The sequence below is a fragment of the Acromyrmex echinatior genome, chromosome 2 (genome assembly GCF_024713525.1).
Source record: "Acromyrmex echinatior isolate Ae372 chromosome 2, ASM2471352v2, whole genome shotgun sequence".
NCBI classification, from domain to species: domain Eukaryota; kingdom Metazoa; phylum Arthropoda; class Insecta; order Hymenoptera; family Formicidae; genus Acromyrmex; species Acromyrmex echinatior.
Genome location: NC_141853.1, coordinates 3074044 through 3099821, shown reverse-complemented (window position 1 = coordinate 3099821; position 25778 = coordinate 3074044). Strand labels below are relative to the sequence as shown.

The 25778-nt window shown below is 27.6% G+C and overlaps 1 protein-coding gene across 10 annotated transcripts in view; it reads left to right on the top strand.

Moving 5' to 3' along the window:
- LOC105147763 (Glycerol kinase 2) overlaps positions 1 to 25778 on the top strand; it is a 51170-nt gene that overhangs the window by 8331 nt on the left and 17061 nt on the right. For 3 of the 10 annotated variants that reach the window (XM_087416629.1, XM_087416628.1, XM_087416627.1), the window contains exon 2: positions 5535 to 5958. The exons of 2 other annotated variants lie outside the window; for them this stretch is intronic. In XM_087416629.1, the coding sequence (XP_087272755.1) occupies positions 5757 to 5958 (202 nt within the window). In that variant the 5' untranslated portion in view covers positions 5535 to 5756. Of the gene's footprint in view, positions 1 to 4446; positions 5959 to 25778 lie in introns of those variants that run through there. 5 more of the 10 variants (XM_011059002.2, XM_011059000.2, XM_011059001.2 and 2 more) reach the window with 3 other exon arrangements.

The window sequence follows — 25778 nt, the reverse complement described above, 5'->3', positions numbered from 1 at the left end:
ATGGTGAACCATTTTATATTGTTTCTTTCATTTTTTTTGTTTTATTCTGCGTCTGGAATGTCTTATTTAACAATAAATTAATCCTTATGTTCTTAAAAATAAAATCTAACGGAAAGTCATTTTGATAAGATGTTAATGATAAAAATTAAATTCTTGATGTTGATGATACAAATTAAAATTAAATTGAATTAAAGTTGATTCTTAATTTTCTGTGAATTTTTTCTTATTAATTTTATTGTTTTGATTATATTAAATTACAAGGAACATTACTTTCAGTTCAATTATTCGTTATTGTTTTTTTATTGTTTGGAATACACCGATTGAAATTATAATGCATCACACTAATGATTCGTTTTTTAAATTTATTCTGAAGTTTATGGTTTATATCGTGTTAGAATTTTGAAGAATTGGATTAAATACTGCAGATTATTTGACAACGTTCAATTCAAAATCAAATTCGTTAAATTTTGTATACGACATGACATCACATTTGAAGAATATTATTAAATTTCACATTAATTAAATCAAAATGGATCGATTATACAATTTAATAGATCAAAAAAGTTGTTTGCAAAAAACTACTAAAATTAGAACTAATGGCGCCTTTAAATCAAGGATTTTTGTTCAAAATAGGATTTTTCATCTTGTACGCACAATCACTCATAACTTATCTCCGATTTTATATAATAAATTTTTTTCAACAAAGCAATGGATTATTAAAAGAATTTAAAAGAAAAAAATACAAAATAATCGGCAAGATGATAAAATTAAAAAATGATAAGGATACATTCCTAAACAATAATATTCAGGGAATACAATATTTTTGGAGTCTTGGAATAATAATAGTGATGACGATAAGAGAGAAACTGACATGTTAAATCTTTTAACGTATACTTTAGATAAAGCTTTAGGTAATAATGAAATTTGTATAAAAATATCACAGTTTAATAACAATTATCCGTTTTCATCTTTAATAAATTTAAGAGAGAAATGGTTTATAAATCTGTCTTCAATTACAATTCCTAAGCAAGTTCAATGCTTACTACAACTACGTGAAATTTTTTTTCTTCCTATAATACAGAAAAGAAATTTAGTGTTTGAATTCATTAAAAACTGGGAAAATAGTGTACGTAAATTACAGATTCCATTTCAGAAAGGAATTTTAGGAATAATATGGAACTTATATAATTAACAATTTATTTTCTTTCTCATATTCATGTTTTAATAAACAAGTAAATAATATACTCATAAAGTTAAAGAATAAAACGCGACAATTTTTAAAGAACAATCAAAATTTGATTATCACGAAAGCAAATAAGGGTAATATGTCAGTAGCTCTCAACAAAGATACATACATTAAAAAAATGAATGAAATGTTAAGTGATGAAAACCTATATCAAGATTTTGAAAGACCCGACTAAAAAAATGATTAATAGCCTCAAAAGTTTGATTACAAGATGGAAAAACCTAAAATACATTACAAAAGATTTTTATAAAAAATTCAGATGGCACGTTACTTTATGCCTATGGTCTTCCCAGGTATATAAGATTGATTGTCCACTCAAGAATCATTATTTCATCAATAGGCAGTCCGTTTTACGCATTAGCTACATGTCTGCACAAACAAATTATTAGTAAAGTTCCCAAAAAGTTTAGTCACATAAATAACAGTTTTGAATTGATTAAAAAATTATCACATATACACAAAGATTATAATCTAATTTGCGAACATTCCTACAGAATTAATGATTCAATCTATTTTAAAAAGATAGAACTTCATCTTAGAGGATTGCACAATTCCGGAAAATGAAGCGATTAGAATAATTTTGGAATCTACTTATTTTAGATTTGACAATCGATTTTATAAATAATGGGATCCCTATGGGCTCACTTCTGTTACCTGACGGATTTAGTGATGCAAGAGTGAGGTATTAAGTATCTTTGACTTTCACATTCCGTTTTATGATAGATATGTGAACGATATCATTATGGCGGTTCCATCTAAACATATTTATAATGTTTTACATACTTTCAATAATTTTCACCCAAGATTACAATTCATTCTTGAAATAGGGGGAGGTAGCATAAATTTCTTGGATTTCATCAAAGCGATTAAAAAGAATGTCTTACAGTTTGATTGGTATCAAAAACCTACTTTGGGGAGAATTTAAAATTTTTGATTTCAACACCCCATTTCACAAAAAAGAGGTGTAATATTTGGCTTGTTTGGTAAAGCACTTTTTTCTACTTTCGCATCCGGAATTTCATGGAAAGAATTTAATTTATTATTAACATCTTACATCAAAATGATTTTCTATTAGATTTTATTTTTAAAAACATAAGAAAAAGGATTAATTTATTGTTAAATAAGATATTCCAGGTGGAACATGACAAAAAAATGAAAGAAACGATATAAAATGGTTCATATCCTATGTACAGGGTTGGCCATATTCGACGGAAAGATCTGGCAACACTGTAACTTTTGACAGAGATGTTAGATCGAGTAACGACGTTTCCCATGATTGAAAAAAAAAACATCTTTCCGTCGAATATGGCCAACCCTGTATAAGATTTTTTTAACAAATTCAGAAATATTATTAATGGAATAGATCACAAAATTTTGTTTTTTAATATTAATAAATTTAATAGATTTATCAAGGATCCTCTTCCACGGAAAAAAAGAATGTTATATACAAAATCAAATGTAAGAATTGTGATGCATTACGTAGTCAGACACGTACAAATTTAAAAATCCGAATAAAAGAACACAATAGCCATATCAGATGAAATACATCTTCTAAATCTGCTATTACTGATCACAGATTGCATTACGGTCATGAATTTGATTGGGACAACTTGTTCTGGATATCGAAAATTATTATTATAGACGTTTGATTTCTAAAATGCTTTTTATCAAAGTCCAGAAGAACGGTTTAAATTTAAAAAAAAATTAAAGGTCTAGATTATAGATATGCGATCATAGATATACTAGATCGGCATATGCGAACATTTTAGACAAACTCATAAACAATAATTTGAGTTATTAGCTTTTTTCCATCACAGTTAGGAATGTATATTTTTGTTATTACATCGTTTAATGTCGACGAGTTAAGACATAATTTACTGTATGTTAACCTGTCAAAATTTATTGATGAATTTTATTTAAATGTGTAATTGTATTAACAATTAAGTTTTATGTCTTTGCTGAACAACGGAGGTAAGCTCAAATAATAAAATTTGGCTACTTATATCATTGCAATTCATTAAAATATATTATATTGATATAGATATTCCTTTTAGAATTAAAGATAGACATAGAGAAGACTTTCACTCAATCAAGTGATGGGCTTACATATGTTGTTTTGTGGAAGTACAGCTTCACAAATTAACTGTAAATGCTTAATAATATTCAAGATTCATGAAGGTTTATTTTTCACCGCTGAGAATCCTAAAATAGGATCGAAACATTGTATTGTATTATGATTGATTACATTATATGGATGTTTAATTAATTATTAATATGTTTGAATTTTGTACGCATCAATTACCGCGTTGACTCTGAATTGTCCGTGAATTTTTTATTAATTTTATTATATTGTTTTAATTTAAAAAAAAATTGTCTCTATATTTGTATAATTTAATTTAAATATAAATTGAATATGCGAATGCAAGCAAACCGACACGTAATTTCTAAGACACAGCTTCCCATACTTTCAAACTCGTGCGTGGATCGTGAACTATTTCTTAAAATGGCAAACATCCATGATCTATCTAGTTAATAAATATAAAAGAGCAGACAGAGTTACATTTATTATTTATTTATATAAATTTACTCCTATTTTTTAAATTTATATTGAGTGCAATTTTCTAAAACTATTTCTCAAATATATAATCAGATAAATCCGTACAACAAATCAAACTAATCAAGACTCCTTATAAATCAAAGAACTGAAAAGGATATGGACAATAGGAGTCAAGCGCAGAAGACGTCGCGTAAATAATATATCTATGATGTATGAAACTTCTTTATTCACTAACATGTTTCGGCTCACTTTTGAGTCTTCCTTAGAGACAACATAAAGTAACATATATAAAAATTGTGAATAAAAATTATCCTAGCTTGTAACCCAATGGATCATGACTTATAAAATTACCAGTATTTTTTTAAGAGTACATGTATTTTTTTGAGATGTAAAATTTCTGATCATTAATTAAAATTTTATATCTATCAAATTAAATCATAAAATTAAATATTTGCAAAATTATTGTTATTATTAATAAAAATGATATTCTAGCAATTTTATCTTATTAAATATAATACTTATATTTAACGCGTAAAAAAAATTATGCTTCCTCTTTCCACCTTCAGATCATCTTTTTTTTTTAAATTATACATAGTACTCTTTTCTTTTGATTTAGATATACAATGATAACCCTAATCACGATCCATTTTTGAAAATGCTTGCTCTGAGGCGTCGCTTTCTTCTTAGAGAAAAAATGTGATTGATTTTTACTAATATAAATTCGCTTTATCTTAATCTTGATTTAAGGTACTTTTTATCTTTTTTTAGAATTTCTAAGAATTAGAAAAGAATAAAAAGTAAATCAAATCGATATTAAAGGATACGTTTCGAAATTTTACGTATGAAATTATGCCTAAGGTATCATTTTATTTTTCTTTATTCTTCGATGAAACAACAAGAAATGACGCATATCATGTGTTTTGTGCGTAATTCGGAACGCACTCGTAATTAATCTACTAGTATAAATGGACATGAAAACGTTATTTGACGAGTTTTTCTTTTTTACATGTCACGTTAATCAACCACAGGAATCAGGAAACACTCGAGATCAGAATATCAGACTGTATACGGTTATACTCAGAAAAAAAATTTTATTAATATTGTTATTCTAATCAAATTTTCGGTTAATAAGAAGGTTGAAGTTGGTCACATATCAACAAAACTTTTTTCTGAGTGTAATTTGAGACTTGACTGTGACCACGACACGAGACTCAGGACCATAGCACACAAAAAACTGAAGGCAGTAAGACATAAGTAGTAAGGAAATCAATATTGGATTAGTTACTACTTATGTTATCGTCTTATGGACTCTACTGTGATTGATTAATTCGCTTACTGCTACGTTTTATTGCTTAATTTTTTTTTGTGTGCCATGGCCCTCATGATTACATTTACACGGTCACTCTTATTCGGATTTAATATCCATAGTTAGAAATTAATCACAATCATTCCATCCTTTAGAGAAACAGTTATGATTGGTCAGTTTCATAACTTAAATCCGATTAAGGATGCCATAACATGGCAACATGGGGTTTATCAGTATGAGTACGTAGGGGGAGAGAGTGGGGTGGGGTGAGTAAGGAGGAAGCGAGAGGGGGCTACGAGACGGAGATATCCTGGGCAAGTTGCCGATAACTTCTGTGTATTCTGAACTAGCACGGCGCGCTTAGGTATACGTAACGTTCGAGTTAGTTTGAGAATATACAGTCGTTTGTTTTCTCACGATTGTAGGAAACGAGATCGTTCTTAAAAACGTCATTCAATCATAAAGTTGTTGCAACGGCAATAATAACGACGAGAGAGAGAGAGAGAGGGGGGGGAGAGAGAGAGAGAGAGAGAGAGAGAGAGAGAGAGAGAGAGAGAGAGAGAGAGAGACTGGTGAATATCGCATCTTGATTTGCGAGTTATCGTTATCACGTTGACATAAAGAGAAAAGAGGATTTACGGTGATTCATGGAGCGGAAGGATGCAAACGAAAATTCGGAAGTGGACACTAATGATAGAGAAGATACAGAGGATACAACAATCATGAGCGAGCGGGGCACGCCGGAAGGATTTGATTCTCTCGAGGATTCGGTTACGTCGTTAGAGATGGAACAGTCGGAGACTGGTCGGAGAACAAGTATCTTCAAATTCTACTCGTATAAGAACGTAGGTGAGTGTGACTATAAGTTGTGCTGTCTGCAGTGCGTAGAGAGCGATAAACCGAATTCGTGTCGATAAACATTTAGATATTCGATTTAAGCATCACATTGACGATACGCAATTATATCCTTCCCTCTCTCTCTCCCCCCACTATCTCCTCCCCCTCTTTCTTCCCTTTCTCTCAGCTGAGAATCTTATTCTTCGACAGTAATCTCGAAATCATTTTCGATTTTGAAATGACAATCGACGTTCATTCACTCTTAAAAATATCGATGTGGATTTTACACATGCGATGTTTATCGGTTATATATAATATTATGTGTAATATTCCGTATTATTTTCAATATTAACATCAATATGATGAGGATTTAACACTACGGATTTTAAAATCTATCATGGTAAAATCTATCATTGGTATAAACATCAGGGGTTTTAAATCATATTATGGTGATGTTAACATTAAGGGCAATAGCACTTCTTTAAATTTCCTAGATGGATATCCGGACCCAATGAGCACAGTATTTTGCATAACCATATGATATAATGCAAAAATAAATTAATCAATCAAAGTCTTTAATTTTCTTTCTTTCCACGAAATAAAAGACTGGTTGTTTTTATGCCATACAAGAATTTATGCTTTTGCCTTAATGGGTTTTCTATAATAAGCCATACCTAAGCTTTAAGTCTTAAATCCCATAAGAAATGAACTAATCACAGATGATTGAAAAATAATCGACTATGATTCGTAATTTATTACAGCTTAATATTTACTTAAGTTTAATATTACATTTATCGTATGACAAAACATTTCAAGCCTTAAATTTATAGGTAATGGTTTATTGAAATCTCTATGACACTAATATGGTGAGAATTCTATACTGATAGACACTGCATGGTGTTGAATCCATATCGATATTTTTGAGAGTGTTGAATCATGAAGAAATGCGTGTTGATTTATAAAATGTAAAGTCAATCGGACATGTGCTATAAGTGATGCGCTATATGACATTCTAGACTTTAGATGTCTCGTCAAGTTGATGAGAATCAAATGTAGATAAGGATAAAATGACGTAGCTATTATTGACGTTCACGGAATTTGATTCGAATTTTTAATGTTGCAATTTCGTATGAATTAAATGAAAAATCCGCATACTTATATGTATCTGATTATATAATAACATAAACGTAATAAATACGAATAAAATATTAGGTGTTGGAATTAATTCGTAGCGTTTTTTAATGAAAGAATGTTATTTATTTCACATGAGCATTAAAAAATACATTAATGAAAGTACTTCCCATCACTTGTAAAACGCTACGAATTAATTCCAACACCTAATAATTAGGAACATTTCACCTGTGTAGTTATTCATTAACTTGTGGATTGTGACTAATATAATATGACAGAGCCGTCATTGATTACTGTATAATATCAATATAATCTCAGAAGTCATAGAGTTCCAAGAAAAATAGAGACTGGCCATGCCCTTAAAGTGTCCGATAAAAGTAGTGTGGATAAGTTCGTAGTGCTTGCACTTTACACTTTCGTACTTAGAAGTTAGTTCACAACAAGCGTGAATCAAGATGGACGTGTTTGTCTTGTTTAGGCTTGGGTGTTGTGTTATCTCCAATTTTGTTAAGCTTACCGAACTTTTTTCCTACAGCACAGAATCGTTACAAAATTTCTGTAATATTGCTGCAACATGTAATGTTGCTGCATAAAATACTAATATAAAAAAATTCATTAAAGAACTGAATAAACTTACATTACATATTAACAAATAATCAGATAAATTAGAAACGTGCGTATAGTAAGACATTTTAAGAGTGTGTGAGAGATCAAAACGAAATTGTCGTTACTAAGTGGGGAAAAATAATACAATAAATAAAATTAGACAGAAAGTCAAACGGTTATACTGACGAAGTATGCACATTAATTATAAAACTTGGAAAAATCGTTCTTCTTAAAACTCATTAAATATTGAGAGTTCTGAGTTTATTTTCAATAGTTCTATAGTTCTATATAGAATAAACAGTTTCGGCCATTAAAGCCGAGAAATCCAAAATTCAAAATGAGATGCCAGATTCACACAGGGCCAATTTCGTCTAAAAATGTTTTCAGCCACATTTTCTTATAGGATTTGAAAAGATACATAGTTCTACAAAGAGTTCTGACGTCTAACATTGTTATTTTGATTTTTAAACAATTTTTTTCCCTAAAAAATAGTCTTTATACGAACGAAGATGAGACGCTGTCTGATTTCAAAGAATCTTGTTAGTTTTATGGTACTTTTCGTATAGTTCTGAATGTATCCTAACGCTTTCCGAAGAGTTCTGATGATATAAATGATTTGTTAATTTTTTAAACAATTTTTATCATCCGAGAAAGGCGCGTTTCAGCGAACGAATGTGAGACACTGGCCGATTTCCGACAGTTCTGTGATATATAATATATGGTGCTCATTTTCGATATTAATCTCTTATTATAAGAAGATTCAATATCTAAAATTTTAATATTAGCCTAGTTAAAATTGTGATTCTGGTACCCTATTCTATAATTCTATAATTCTATAATTCGTTAAAATAGTAACGAGTTACAGAACAGAGACTCTAGTTAATGTGGTGATTGGAAAATCAATAGGGATTTTGATTTCCTATTAATGTCGGAAACATGTCATCTTGTTTTTGATTGTCTTTTTTGTTTAACCCACGTAACTAACATTGCAATTATCACAAGAGCTCTTGTAGACATTTTGATTGCATAATGGATCCAACCAGTCTTTTCCTTTTCCTTTTTTTTTTGGTTACTAGTTCTATTATTATTATCGATGTAAAATTTGATTCTTTTTTAGATTGAGGAAAAGAATTGTAGTATCAGAGTCAAATACTGTTAATAATCTGTATATATGTTTTATGAAGCTCCTGTTTGTAAATTGGGATTTATTTGTTTTTTAATATTAAGTATTTTAGAAGTTAAGCGCTTTTTATAAAAAGGTTCTTCATTTAATATTTTAACGTTGTCCCAAATTCGTGATCATACTGCATTCTATGATCGATTATAATAGAACAAGTAGAGATGTTCCAGTTTATATGGTTTCTATGTTCAGCTATTTTTGTTTTTAATTGTCTGCTCGTCTATCCGACATAATTCTGTTTTAAGAAGATGAAGTCACATTTGTAATTAAATTTATTAAATTTCTGAAGAGGTCTCGAATAGACAGCCGAAACATGTCATTATCTTTAAGATATAAAAAACAATTTGGAAGTACTGTGCGCGGTTGGCTCTTTAATACCCTGTAAACTTATATCATTGTAATTGTCATTTTTAAATTACTGTTAAAAATTGAAAGCGATCGATTCAATAATTTTTGAGAAATCGTATCAACTAGGTTGAAAAAAGTGATTTTAAGACAAATATGTTTAAAGTTTTAAGTTTGAATAAAATACAATTTTGTTATACATATCTTAATCTGCTATTCCGGAACCATATAACAAGTCTTCTGCAGACAATTTTCTTTATTGCTCCACTTTTTTGTTCTTAACGAATTTGTCACATGATGTGCTCTGCAACCGACACTCATCTTTCTCGATTTATTGTTCATCCAATTTATTACAATATTTAGTTGGATATAATATTTGATCCAATATTGATATCTGACATATCCATGATTTTTAATAACCTCGAAAATCCATTGTTGAAGATATAAGTGGTAACATAGGTTTAGTCAGTGGCAAGTTTAATAGTTATAGCATCGCAAAATGAAATTTTTGTGGTAATTTTCCAAATATGAGCATTATATAATCGTCGTTACTATGTATTTTGATTAAAATCGTCGACGTATCTTTCTAACAATTGTAATTTTGATAAATCATCGTATATAGATTTTAAGTCTCCTAATTTTTTGAATGTAATTCCTTTGAAGGTTTGAAGTTATTTTCTTTTACCTTCACCTGCTGCTACTTACACCAACTATTTTTGCCTTTCGAACAATACTGATGTTGTGGTTCAATTGTTATCAATAGAGCACTTGTATTAAATCCGTAGTTGTATTAAATTCCTTTATTAAATCCATAATTAGCATAGGCTTTTTTACCAAGATGTTTTTCTTTCCTACAATTTCTTAAACACCTATCTTTTTCTTAACATAATTTACACATTCTTTTTTCCTAATTGTGATATCGTCGCTGTAAGGCTTCGAATTTACGATAGTTTTATGTTTTGCTATCACTATTATTTATATACAATAATTGACATATTTTATGCAATTTAACAGATTTTTAAAAAATATTTTACATGTTTTGTCTACTTTTTTCCTACCGAACATATCTTCATGATTTATTGTGCATTTATGTGCATGCAACTAATTTTCATAATCTTCTATCCCTTTCAAATGTTCCATACTTTCACATCCTTTTTAGTGCAATAATTTTATAGAAACGTTAGTATTTTTTTCGAATAATAACCAATGATTGATGAAACGCCATGTAAGGAATTAAAGCCTCTTTTTATCCAAGTTCCGTCACCTGAAATAATATAATTTCCTCAACTTGTCTGTCTTTCGTTGCTGTTATCAATTCTTTTTCCTCTTTAATGTTATTTTTCAAAGATATATCACATGTTGCTTTTGCGTAGAAATGAAAACGACTAAATTTTACGGTGATTTATTTAGTAAATTACGGTAAATTAGTCAGTAATTTTTGGAAGTTAGTTAAAATGTAATATTAAAAAATTATAAAAATAAAATAATTGGATGTAAAAGCATTTATAGCCTTTAGTTATTATATTCAAAACGCTTTATTTAACTCATTTTTATTTTGATATTACATTGTGTATTATTGGCATACAATATAATATACTACGCAACAATTAGGGGATCACTTTAAAACCTGTAAATTTTGTCGATATTTAAGAAACGATATCTCCGCTATCAGAGATTGCAGGATAATTTTTCTAGGTGCGTTTTAAAGAGTGAAACTTCTACTTTGAAACAGTTCATATGATATTTGCCGTCCCATCGAATGATCTTTTCGATTTCACACATTTCGAAAAAAATATCATTTGATAGAAACGCCGGTTTGCGTAAAGGAGGCCATGTCTCGCGCTATAGCTTAACGCCGAGATACTACCAGTGTCTCCAGATACCAATAATAAATATTATAAATATATGATAATTAAAGAACTAGGTACATAGTCTAAACTAAAGGATCTCCAAATAAGTTTTTTTTTATTAGAATTCCGAAAAAATGTAATAAATACAATAATCTTAAACTATTTTGTACATATTTTTATTTTTTTATTTGTACAATTTGGGTATGTGAAGTTAGCACTCCAACTACAGGGTGGGCCATCTATTGGTACGTTTTTAAAAATGCGATCAAATGAGCATACATTGATATTTTTTATTAATTTTTTTTTTGTTGTGAAGCTAAAAGTATCCGCGTCAAGAATGAAAAACGATTTCGTTCATGTGGCTCCCTCTACTGGCCTTACAGTATGCCATTCGGTCACCCCAATTATTAATGACATTTTGGACTACCTCGGCGCCAATTTCACTCAAAACAGTCGTAATATAATGTCATCCACTAACATCCCTTTCTCACGAACTTTCCTCACCAATTTGCGTATAGCTCCTTCGGTGGGTGCTCTATCACGACCCATATTTCTTTTCAAAATTCGTACAGTTTCGGCGACACAGCACTGACTTTGAAAATAAGTTTTTAAAATTTCAAAACGCTCTTCAAGAGAAAACATGTTGTTTTGTGCCGCGGACGGTATGACTAATAAACTGTCAAAATTTCGGGTCTGTAGCTCGTTCGGTGTTGCCACACGACGAAATTCAAAAACGTACCAATAGATGGCCCACCCTGTATAATACTCAGGAGTTCTGATTAGAGTTCCCTTTTGACGAGACAAAGAGTTCTATATAATTTATAACAAGAGTTCCGCTTAATAATTATTTTTAAATAATTTTTAAAAAATGGAGTGCTAACTTTTCATCGAAAATCGAGATCGAATAGTTCTGAGCTCAATAGCTCAATAGCTCAATAGCTTCATTTCGCGAATACCTAGAGTTCCTGATGCATAAAAAAAAATTTTGAAAAATCAAAAAAAAAATTAAAAATTTTTGAAAAATCTATTTTTAGATACAATAGTTCTGATTAGAGTTCCTGCTTCCTTTTAACGAGACGAAGAGTTCTCTATATTTTTTAATGCAAGATTCATTTAATAACAATTTTTAAATAATTTTTAAAAAATTTTTTGGCAAATTATGTAGAACTCTTTGTCTCGTCAAAAGGAAACGGGAACTCTAATCAGAACTCCTGAGTACTATAGTTGGAGTGCTAACTTCACATACCCCCATTAATGCGATGTTGGATAACGACTGTCCTCTTAAATTTATATTTGACACAATCAGAAACAGAATTATGAACATTCGGAGAGAGACAGCTTCGTCACAGAGCGACACGAATAAAAAAGTGATGAAAGAAATAATGCATTTTGGCTCACTTCATTCATTCCAAAAGTGACTGAAAAATTTAAACAATTTAATCAAAGTCTCATTTTATAATTCTAACAAACTAAATCAATATATAAAAATACAAAAAGATCCATGTCCACGCCTAAATAAAAACAACATAAAAAAATGTTTATAAAATCAAGTGCAACAATTGTAATGTATCCTATGTTGGGCAGACGGGCAGACAACTCAAAACTAGGATTGCTGAACATTGCAACTATATTCGATGGAATACGTTTGCTCATTCTGTAATTACCGATCATAGATTCCAATTAAACCACGATTTTGATTGGAACAATATCCAAATTTTAGACGAAGAATCATACTATTATAAGCGTTTGAGATGATAAATATTAAAAAACAAAAGTAATAGTCTTAATTTATAAACCGACACAAAGAGTCTAAAGAAAGCCTATACCTTTATCATAAACAAAATTTGATATTATTTTTATCTTAGTCATTGTCAATCTGTCTGATTTCCCCTCAGAAAGTATCTGACTGCCGTACTGGTTACTGGATAGTTTTAAGTTCAAATTTTACTTATTAACACACATATAATTTATTTTTGATAATGTGTAATAATTTACGAAAACTTTCTGACTGGAATTCATTTTCTCATATCATCATCGATGTTCTAATTTTTCTGACAAAGTTAAGAATATAAGAAATAAAATTGACGACTGATAGGTGAATGTTTTACATGGATGAAATTATTGCTCACGTTAAATATTTTTAACATCATTTTCTTCTCTAGAACAAAGAGAAATTTCAAACATTCGGCTTGTAAATCGTATGCGAGTAATCTCTGTTCTTTGTGGAATGTGCATCCGTTCGTAGTCAATAATTTTGAAATAATATCATCTATATCATCATGTTAATTCTTATCTAATGTAATATATTGATTGCACATTGTGGTAACTAGTATCTGAAGATGGCTCAATGAAGAAGCCGAAACATGTAATGTTTTTTATAGAATTTTTTATAATTATTATATCATACAATTATATTATATAATTTTATAATTATTATTATATATTATATTATATAATTATTATATTATATTATATTATAGATTTTTTTATATAAGCTTAATTACGTTTTGATTCTTATGTACCCTTCACATTTTCGATTTATTTTTTAAAAAACTAAGAGTCCTGTATTTCTTGTTATTTAATTTTGAATTTCTTTACGTTGAAATTACGACTAAAATACTACATGAATCGCGTTTTAATTGCGATATTGATAATCAGAAAAGGAACTCCTGAAGACTTGTACAGAGCGATTTTTTTTTTTTTTGTAAAAACGCAAAATAAAAATTTGATATCTCATCCGATGGTGATTCAGATGTACATAATCTTATTATTAAAAAATTGTCAAGAATCAATTTGCAAAATCCGGCTCTGTACGGGCTTTCCCAGCAATATAAGAAAGATATCCCAAAAAATTTCATAAGGAAATATTATTTCTTCGAGAAGAAAAACCTGTATAACTGATCTAGATCTGCACTTATGACTTTTTTTAATATAATGAAATATAAACCAAAACGAGTTTCATGGCAAAATATTTCTTTTACGAGACAATACATGATAGAGTTTGATAGAATGCAGATATGTAGCTGCATCACAAATGAGATGTAAATAAGTTGGCTTGTCACTCCTATCGACTCTTAAAATTTTAGAAATATACTTTTCAAGAGCTGTTTTTTCAGATAAAATAAAAAAAAAGATTTTTTTCATCCTGATGTCTACTCTTAAGGAGGTTCGACTATTTAGAGTAAAAAATGCGACTGAAGTAAATTATCGCAGCGATTCCGTATCATCTGCAATGTAGTGTAATGAATTGCGGATACTATTTATGTGTTATATTCTTAGTAAATTATTATTATATAGAATATTAACAAATATATGAGATTGTCAATGACTCGGGAGGTTGAGTGTACATTTGGCAACGTTGCACTTCGCGATATGACGGGCGGCTATGGATTCTGAATTATATGAAGTTGACTTCGTATCAGCTGTACGTTGTTAAGTCTGTTATTAAAATATAACTAATGCGATTCATGAGGTAAAGATAAACTTTGTGACAATAAAGCTTTAAATTCATATGGTAAAGTTCGATTTTTCTTTTTTGTACACGATTGTTGGTATTTCATCTGCCAAATCCTAGTTTTTCAAAGTTCTAAGTTGGCTGAGTATGTATTAAATCGGTTATTATCTACTTTGGAACGACCGCCTCCTATAAGGCGATATGCTTAAAATGATCAATTTTAAAGTAACATTATAAGAAAACTACACGGTCAATATTCAAATTGTGAGATTATTTGTATATAGTAATTATCTACATCATATAAAAAAATTAAGTCTCTAAATGGTTGGTTTTTCGACTAATAATCGAACCTCCTTAAGACTCTTAAGTAATACCTTAAAACTAATATGGCTCTATGATTGGTTTATGACATTTTAAGATCGTACTTAAGATGATTTTAAAGAACCGACTATGAAATACCTGTCTTATTGTGTAAACATTATCGAAGAAATGTTTAAACTATGATGTATCTCTCCACGAAGACATTAGTTTAAAAGAGAAGAGAGAGATGTTAGTCTTTAAATGAAGGGACTTCTTAATATTTCTACTCTACAATTTTATACACGATGTTATGCTTTAATGCGTGAATTTGTGCATATCTATATCAAACGTATTCGAAAAGCTCGCATTTTAGAACCTTTAAGTCTGTTTTTTATAGCTGAACTATACATATATGTCTTACTCAATCACACATATAAATTTCAGAATGCCTTTTCTTACATTGCAATGAAATTTTATTTAATATTCTGTCATCTGCCTTACGCTCTCTTTCGCTGTTTTCTGCATTTTGTTCGGAAATAACCCGATACGTCCCTTAAATCATGACTGCTGATAAAGTAAATGTTTATACATTTCATCTAATTATTTGGAATAAATTGCGCATGTCATTCACATCTTGCCTTTCTTTACTGACAATGAAATCCTGTTCTTTCTTATGCACTTTATATATTGATGAAGCTAATTGTATTATTTGTATTAGACTGTCTGTATTTCATGTATTCGCAATACTAATCGTTTTGAATTTGCTCGTTCAGAATTGTCAAAATCTAAAATTTATTCTGATATTCAGGTACGACTTCAAATTAGTTACTTAGTTGTCGTCCTATAATAATAATAATAATAATAATAATAATAATAATAATAATAATAATAATAATAATAATAATAATAATAATAATAATAATAATAATAATAATAATGATAATGATAATGATAATGATAATGATAATGATAATGATAATGATAATAATATTGTGTACACTTTCAGAAATTAGGCTCTTATTCTGTAGTACCTTTAATGACAATAACGATATTATCATTGCACAGCTTTTTTGCTATGTTCAAAACCTGCGTAACAACTATGTAATGATATCGTTATTGTCATTGAGAGTATTACAGAGTAGAGGCCTTGAAGTGGAATAGGTATATATTTGGCCGAAGTGAAAAAAAAAATTCTAACGCAGTCTAGTGCAGAAATAAAATAACAGACAGATTCTTTATATCTAGATATTAGGACATCGTGATTGTTGATAATAAATTATTTTTATTTCTTATAATAATTATATAGTATACTTCCAATTATAGTAGTACTATAGTAGTACTTCCAATACTATTTAAAATACGCATTACATTAAAAAATTAACGTTAAGTAAGTAACCTTACTCTGTCCTTCAAAAATAAGTAATTTTCAAGAGAGTGTATCATCGTATAATAAAAAAATAATTATAATGTCATAATTCTAAAAATATTTAAAAGCTTGAAGTCGCTATTTTAGATAATAATCTGACTGATTTTCTATGGATCTACATGGATATCCAACAAATTTGAACACTTTTTAGGAACACAAAATTTCATCGTAAATTTAAAATCGCACAAAAAAGTTTACAGTTTTTAAAAGAACTTTTATTTTTAATTTGTGTATGTGTTGCATGATTTTTTTCACCGAATTATTCAATATTGATGCCCAGTTTTACAACTCACAGTTAAGAGTTAACTGCCTGAAACGAAAAGCGTCTTTCTAATTTTGCTCATAGAAGACGAGCAGTATAGTAATATTTTTTAAAAAAATTAATAGAAAGATTTCTCTTGAAGTCTATCTGTGCGTCTATTATTTTTTTTATAAAGAAATTTTTCATTAAACTTCGCTCAAATAAAACATTAAAAATTAAATGATGACACGTCATCATTCAACTTAATATATGCCAGTTAGAATCGTTGAGAATTAGATCTTAACTATAATTTATATTCTTCGTGTTTGAAGCAACTTTATGTAAAACAACATTCGCTTGATTTTATCGCAGTACTTGTCGCACATTGTGTGGAGATTGCACAGTCGGATTTACGCTCCTTTATGTATTATGTATATGATGTATATACAGTAAGAGCAAAAAGTATTCAGGAAATTTTTTATACAAAAGTTGTATTTGTAGAAAATAAATATTAATTAGCAATTTTATACAATGAATACATTCTGTTCTAACATAAACAAACGATGACAATAATTTTTGACTTACAATAGTTCGACTGAAGAAAGTATTTATAGTTTTGTATTTTAATATGCACTGATTTATTGACTTGTTCATTTTTAATCTGCAATTGATATTAATGTTAATATAACTTTAACGATTTTTCTATGTATTATACGTTTTTAAAAAATTTTTTCTTCAGCTTGTCTAGTGGTTTCTTTTATATACTGTAATTATTTATTAAATGTATTTCTAACTTAACAATTGGTTTCTTTGAAAACTTTCTTTTAAATAGATTAATTTTCATTGTAGAAAAATGTGAGTATTATGAGCGTCCCGATTATATTGAGCGATTTCAACGTCTTTTAATATCTCAATGGATCACATATTCGTGAGAAGGAAGACATAAGCATTTGATACGTATCTACATTTTTTTTAAATCTATTTTAAAATGTATAGAACACTGTTTTAAAATATATAGAACACTGTTTTTATATTATGAGAATCCGACTTTTATTGTAATATTATTATTCTAACATTGAGAATGACCCGATCGGTGTCGAAACGTTTGTACTTTTTATTAATCTAGTTTTAAACGTTATTAATTTTAATTGGCTCGTAGCCCTTGTTATTACCTATATTTGATAAACAAATGAGCTTTGCATATATTCCTGATTTTAGAAGTTAAATTTCTTGACTGTACGAATACTTTTTGAGCATCCAAATAATACAATTCTTAATTTTCACTTATTTTTCAAATGATATATTTTTTTATAATTAATACACATTTTTTTAATATATATAATTTTAAGAAACATACTATCTATTTTATTCTTTATGAATAAATTGTTAATTACCCAACAAGAAATGATCATCAATTAAACATCGAATCGACGTCAAATTGATGTTGAAATCATCGTATCGATATCGATTCGATATCAATTCGATGATTCATTTTTCGCTGGATAATATTTACTTTTTAAAAATAAAGTTTTTTTTTTAAATATTTTCTCTGTACGAATACTTTTTGCACTCACTGTACGTGAAAAATGCATTTAAAAAGAAAAATAAAATATTACATTTTTTTAGAGAATATTAAGCGCTACTTCGTCTTTTGTAAGCAGTTAAGGTTAAAAAGCTTTTTGCTAGATAGCTTAATGTTGGATAACTCGATGAAAAAAAATCATACAACGTTTACACAACAAGTGTGCAAATTAAAGATAAAGAATCATTCTTTCGAATTTTTGATTCACACTATGTAAAGTTTGTAAAAAATTTTGAGATTTGACAGATCTCCATTTATGTATCAGTGTAGTTCCATAAAAAATCAGTCAGGTCCTTATCTAAACAAACAATCTGAAAAATAGGAACTTCAAACTTTAAAATGCTTTCTAGATCATATCATTACAATCATTTTTGATGATATATTTTGAAAAAATTGTCTATTTTGAAAAGTAATTACTTAATTCTTTGGCACGTAGTGTACTTATTAGTTGAATTAAAAATAACATGTACTAATTTTGTCTAATAGTAACAATAACTCATACTATTAATATTTAATAAAACTATTACAATGCATTCTCTTTTGAAATAAAAAAAAGAGATTAATACTGCTATGATCAATATTCTTCAATTATATACTAAGAAAAAAATATTTTTTAATTAAATATTATAAATACATTTTTTCAAATAAAATTTTTTAAAATAAATAAATATTTTAAGATTGAAGAACGACTGTATGAATACATCAAATACGATAACGAAAACTATCAGTTAAAATTAGATGTTTCGAATAATACATTATAATGTATACTTTTTATTAAATCAATTTATTTTAGATATGATTGCGCGCCTATGATTTTCGGACTTTCAACACAGTCAGTTTTAAACGCTTATAATCCTCTCTTAGATTAGAAAGAAAGAAAGAAACTTATTGTCGAAAAATATTATCTCAGCCAGAGTTCGAATTTGGGACCTCTCGACTTTCCGAAGAGTGTTTTTCTAAGATAATATTTTTCGCAATAAGTTTCTTTGTCATTTCTGAAATATTTCTCAGTTATATGTGAAATAAATTGATTTAATAAAAAGAATATATAATGTATTCGAAACATCTATACTTTGACCGATCATTTCTTTATCATATTTGAAATAAATATTTATTTTGATTAAAAAAAATATTTTATTTTAATTGATAAATTATTTAAAAGAAAAAATGTCATTATTTTTAAAATTAAATACAAAATTTTTTTAAACAAGATATTTATTTTAAAATAAAAACTTATTTATTATAATGAAAAGAATGTGTTTTTTTTAAAATAAGCAGCCGCGAAAACATTATTTATTACTTTAAATTATTCGATTAAATTAAGAGAATGAATGTAATTGACATCATTAATTTGAAACTAAAAAAAATTAATTTGAAATTAAAATGTTTTTTATGGTCAATTTGCAGACACATAATTTTAAAATGTATTTTTTTTTAATTTCATTTTTTAATAATGTCAACTACATTCGTTTCCCTTAAATATATCGAATTATTTAAAGTAATAAATAATTTCTTTGTTGCTTGACTGCTTGTTTAAAAAACACATTTTTTCATTATAATAAACAATTTTTTATTTTTAAATAAATATTTTCTTTTTTAAAAATGTTTCATACTTAATTTTAAACACAATGATATCTTTGCTAAATAAAGAAATATTCAAGTAATTCATTAGATAAAATAAAATGTTTTTTTTTTAATAAAATAAATTAGATTTGTCCAATTTGAGCTTTGGATCTGAAACACAAAGCTATCGTGCAAAAAATTCAATATGAGTAAGATTTCAGGGATTGCAAAGTGTTGATAAGCGTCACTCAAATGTATATCAACACTACAGTCATCAAAATCTTACCCCACATTGACTGTTTTACGTCGGTGGTTTTACGTTTTGGCTCGAGCTAAAATTGGACAAGCCTGAAATAAATATTTATTTAAGTTAAAATATTTAATTTTAATGCAATATATTTATTTAGTCTAAAAATATTTTTGTATAAATGTATAAATAAGTAAATAATGTAATATTCCTTAACTATAATAAATAAAATTCAGTTTATAATATTTAATAAACATTTGTGATTTACTACATTTGATTTTAATATAACGTTTGTTTCTTATCTTAAAAATAATTGTATTTTTGTTTATTCAAATAATTTACTAAATAAAATAAAATGTTTTTTTAAATGAAATGAATGTTTATTAAAGTTAAATATGTATTTAATTTCAATTTAAAGTATTTATATAATTAATACAAATTAATACAAATTTTTATACAATTCGACATTTAGGCTGAATCTTGATTTGATATTTGGTTATTACTTGACGCGGTAAGCGTCTTGGGATCTAATTGAATAATTATTGATATATACGGATACCGAATTGACAAAAAACCATGCGATTATATAGCTCACAAGTAAATATTCAGAAATATCACTTGCTGATTTTTCTCAAAATTTTTATTATTTTCATGATTTCTTTTTTATGATAAAATAATAAGAAATCTGTTATTAATTTTAGCCCAAATTGCGTCTGCCTAAAAAATAATTTTATTTTTTACTCGATTTTTTATGTTTAAAGCAATATTTCTTACAAATACATGTACACCCGATATTTTGAATATAAAATACTAAAATAGTTAATAATAGTTAAGAAACTAAGTAATTAAAAGAACTTCCAGTTATGTTTCTGTAAAAAGTTTTTTTCAAGAGGATCGTTTTTTAACTATTATTAATTATTACAATATTTTGGTGTTCTAGATGTCGAACTTCAAAATATCAGATGTACATTTATTTATTTATTTTTGTAAGAAATATTTCTTAAAATATATAAAAATTGAGTATTTGTAAAAAATAAAAAAAAATTTTTTAATAGACGCAATTTGGGCTAAAATTAATGACAGATTTCTTCTTATTTTGTCACAATAAATAATCATAAATAGAGTTGGTAAAAAACATGTTTTAAACGTATTTTAAATAGTTTAAAACATGCTTAATTGATTTTTAATATATTTTAAATATTAGGTGTTGGAATTAATTCGTAGCGTTTTTTAATGAAAGAATGTTATTTATTTCACATGAGCATTAAAAAATACATTAATGAAAGTACTTCCCATCACTTGTAAAACGCTACGAATTAATTCCAACACCTAATATATTTTTTTTATAGTACTGTTTAAAGCATATTTGAAGCATTAAAAACATATTTAAGAAAAAAAAACACAATATGTTTTATTCTTAAAAAAAAAAATCTTTACCAATCCTGATAAATATTTTGAGAAAAATTTGCGAGTGACATTTCTGAATTATTTGTCAGCGTTAGCGTATTAGGTTTATCACTTTGAAATCTTAGGTTCGAATGTGCGTTTTTGAAAATTATAAAATTGTAAAAGCGATTGTACTTAATAAGATTTATGAGGAACAGACTTTTAAAATGCGTTTTGTTCAAAATTTGTAATTTTCAGAAAACGAGAAAGAAAAACCTACACACACAAGAAAACTATGCACTTTACAGAAAATAATAATATGTCAATCAATAGGATGTAAAATATCAAACAATATTGCTCAATTACTAAAAATGTTAAACAAATACATTTTATTTGTTTCTAGTTAAAAAACATAATGCACTTCGAAATGTCTATGTTTTTTTAGCATATAAATTAACATGAAAAAATGCTTGAACATCTCTGAGTAGCTTATAATATAAATCATTCAACACTGAACACTACGGCATCTCTAACTAAAAAAATAAAATTTTGGACAAAACGCATTTTAAAAGTCTGATCCTCATATGTGTAACGTTGTTATAACATACACAAAATATCATTAACATATATAAATTAGCGTTTAAAAAAACACAAAATTTAATAATTTAGATAAATTTTTTCATTTTAAAAAAATTTTATTAAAAAAAAATTTATTTATTAATCAATAAATTTTTTTTAAATACCTTATAAAACATAAATTAATTCACAACGACTCCTTACTTGTTCAAAAGAAATTTGATGATAACAAGGCAATAGGAGTCAGGTACGATAGTTGTTGCGCAAATAATATACAGATATAACACAAAACTCTGTGGACTTGGTCATGAAAATTGGAAAGTAAAGTCTTAACATTTTTTTTTATTCAGTTTCCGTTGCTCTTTTATTATAGATATGTCGACGATATAATTATGGCGGCACCTGCTTCTTCAGTCAATTCTATTCTTGACATTTTTAACTCTCAGCATCCAAAGCTCCAATTTGCTATGGAGGTCGCAGTTGAATTTTTTATTGCTTAATTTTATCTCTCAAAAGAGAGATACTGTCACGAGATTAGTTGATAGAGTAATTTTGCTTTTAAATCTAAAATTTTACTTTGACAATTTTTATCTTATAATTAAAATACTATTGAAGAATGACTATCCATTGAGTTTTATTTTTGATAATATTAATAATCGTCTGAAGAACATTATTAGGTCTAACATCATAAAAAGTAAAAATGAAAATAACGTTGAAATTGTGTGACTTTCACACAATTTCAACATTATTGTTTATTGTTCCTCATGTTCCTAATATTACCGAAAAGTTTAACAGATTAAATAGCGATTAAGGTATCATTTTATAGTAATAATAATAAAACGAGAATTCATTAAGGTGCATAAGAATCCGCTGCCGCATAACATGAAATCGAATGTCATGTATAAGATTTCTTGTAAGGATTGCGACGTGAGTTACGTGGGACAGACGAGCAGACAGTTGAAGTTTAGAATCACGGAGTACAGGAACCATATTCGGTGGAATACATTTACCCATTCGGTCATAACTGATCACCGGCTGCAAGAGAACCATGAGTTTGATTGAGAGAACGTTACAATTTTGGATGAGGAACCTCAGTATAGGAAAAGATTGGTTTTGGAAATGTTATATATCAGGAGATAGAGAAAGAGAGAGGGGGAGGGGGACGCATGGACTTAATTTACAGACAGACATAGACATGTTTTAGTTCAAGTCAATCAATGTCTTTCTTATATATAAATTAAACCTTTCCATCTTGATTATTAGTTGTTATCTAACTTCTTTTTTTTTTTAATTAAATAACGAGTTATAACTTTAGAGTTTTTAAAATTAAGAAATTTTAACTAACTTTTAAAATCAGTACATTTAATTTGACACTAACTGGCCAACAAGTCAAGAACTAGTTTTTAATAGATAATTTGCGTTTGTTGTTTGCGATATGGTGTATTCCGTTCGTGGTGAGCTTCTTTACTTTTATTGTGATTTAAATTTATTAAGGTTTTCCAAATTTTATCTTTGATAAATTTAAAAATAATTTTCCTTTTCTTCACATTCATCTTCCTTTTTTTAACATTCATCTGAGTTTAATTCTTGTATAGAGATTTTTTAGTGGAGGAAGTTCACTATAACAAGGTAATTATTACGTGTCTCAAAATAATCGCCAAATATTTCATGAACAGATAAAGCGGACTAAAGTGAGTCGAAATGTCTTTTATCATTTTGCAATTTTCGCAATAGTTAACAAGATATTAATTACTAAAAATTGTTAAAAATTTCTTTATATTGGGTCATCTAAAAAGTATCCGCGGTTTTTTGTCACTAGATGGTGTTGATGGTGACAAAAAATCGCGGATACTTTTTAGATGACCCAATATGTATAGTCTTTAATAATTTTTTACTCAAATATTATCAATTTTATAGAAAAACTGCAAGAGACGAAAATTGTTTTTTATTTTCTTCTCATAGAACTTTTTGAATCATGAACCTTTTGAAATTTTTTCAGAATGTTTTAATATCGTATTTCTTTATGTTGGTAAAAATATTATATTTAATAAAATATTTAATAAGAAAATGCAGTACTGAAAAGTTGATAAAAAATTCTGAAAAAATTCTTAGAGCTCTATGAGAAGAAAATAAACAATTTTTGTCTCTTGCAGTAAAGTTGATAATATTTGAGTAAAAAATTATTAATGATCAATTTTCGGCAATTTTTAGTAATTAATATCTTGTTAATTATTGCGAAAATTGCAAAATGGTAGAGGACTTTTCGATTCAGTTTAGTTCTGTCCACGAAATATTTGGCGATTATCTTGGGACCCCATATATTGTATTTATAAGGATGATTTATGCCTCTGAAGAGGCATAAATAATAAGCCAATACATGCAAGCGCGTTAATTTAATAAAGAGTTTTGTGTTATATCTGTATATTATTTGCTCAACGACTATCGCGGCTGACTCTTGTCCTGTTATCGTCAAATTTCTTCTTTATCATTTACAATTTTTGGAATAAATATTGATACTTGTTAAATTCAATTAAAAATTTTTCTATTACAAAAAAATGTTTACTTTATTTTTACATTATCATCTTTTAATTTACGTAATATTTACTGCAAGATTCAAATAAGTATTGCACTGCTTTGCAAAGAATTTTTTTTAATCAATTGAAATTTTTTTTAAATTCAATTTTTTTTAGTGTATGTACGAAGTTTTAGAGAATGATTCAAAAAGATATTTATACAATTGAAATTCCGTAAGTTGACGCGATTATCAGTACACTGTTACGAATGCCAATTTTTTCACAGTTATAATATATACGTACTAAAAATATGATGCGATATACGGGCTTTGTGAGCTTGACACCTGACTTTTTTTTCCGAAAGATCTTCGTATGTAGTTGAATGTAGTAACATTGATTTTGTTTGTACAATAGTAGTGCAGAAAAAAAATATCGCGACTTGAAAAAAATGTCATCCCCCGACTTTGAAATTAATCATTTTTAAGGATAGTTTTTTATAGAAAATTGTTTGTAGTGGACTGTAATAAAATTATTTCTATTTGTAGTTGCACCGTTCGCGAGATATAATTATTTAAACAATTATATAAAAACGAATTTTTTTAATTTTCAAGATAACTCAAATCCGCTTGCGGGATTCGATTCAGAATCTTATTATATTTACGAAATTTTGCCAATTTTCGAGATATCTCAAATCCGCTCACGGCAACTTTCTTAGAATCGGTTGACAAAATTACGTAATTTGTTTATTGTAAATTTGCTGTAACTTTTAAATGCAACTATAAACGACCGATAAATCACTACAAACGATTTCAAGAAAGATGCCGTGAACGAATTTGAGATATCTCGAAAATTGGCAAAATTACGTAATTTGTTTATTGTAAATTTACTGTAACTTTCAAATGGTGCAACTACAAACGACCGGAAAAACAACTACAAACGATTCTCTCTGAATCGAATAATATTTTTTTTTCTGCGTTATTACAAATAAAATCAATGTTACTACATTCAACTACATACGAAGATCTTTCGGAAAAAAAAAAAACAAAAATCATATTGTTGTAAGTCGGGTGCCAAATTCACAAAAACGTGCCTAATATACGTGCATTCTTCAATATACATACAATATATATATATACAATTTATAATAGTTTTTTAATCGAAAAATAATACAGTAAATTATTGAAAAATGTTATTTAAGTTATTAGATTACTTTCAATTTGAATATTTTTAAACCAACATTCCAATTTTTCTGTTAGTAATCCGTTAGTATAAGACTTTGCATGAGACGTTCTATAATAATTGTAAGTATAAATTCAAGATACATATTTACTGTACAAACTAATGTCTAATGAACATCAATAAGTAATAGAAAATGCTTTAAAGAGATCCAGACAACATATCTAAAAAAGACATTTTATATCCCGCTTTGTGT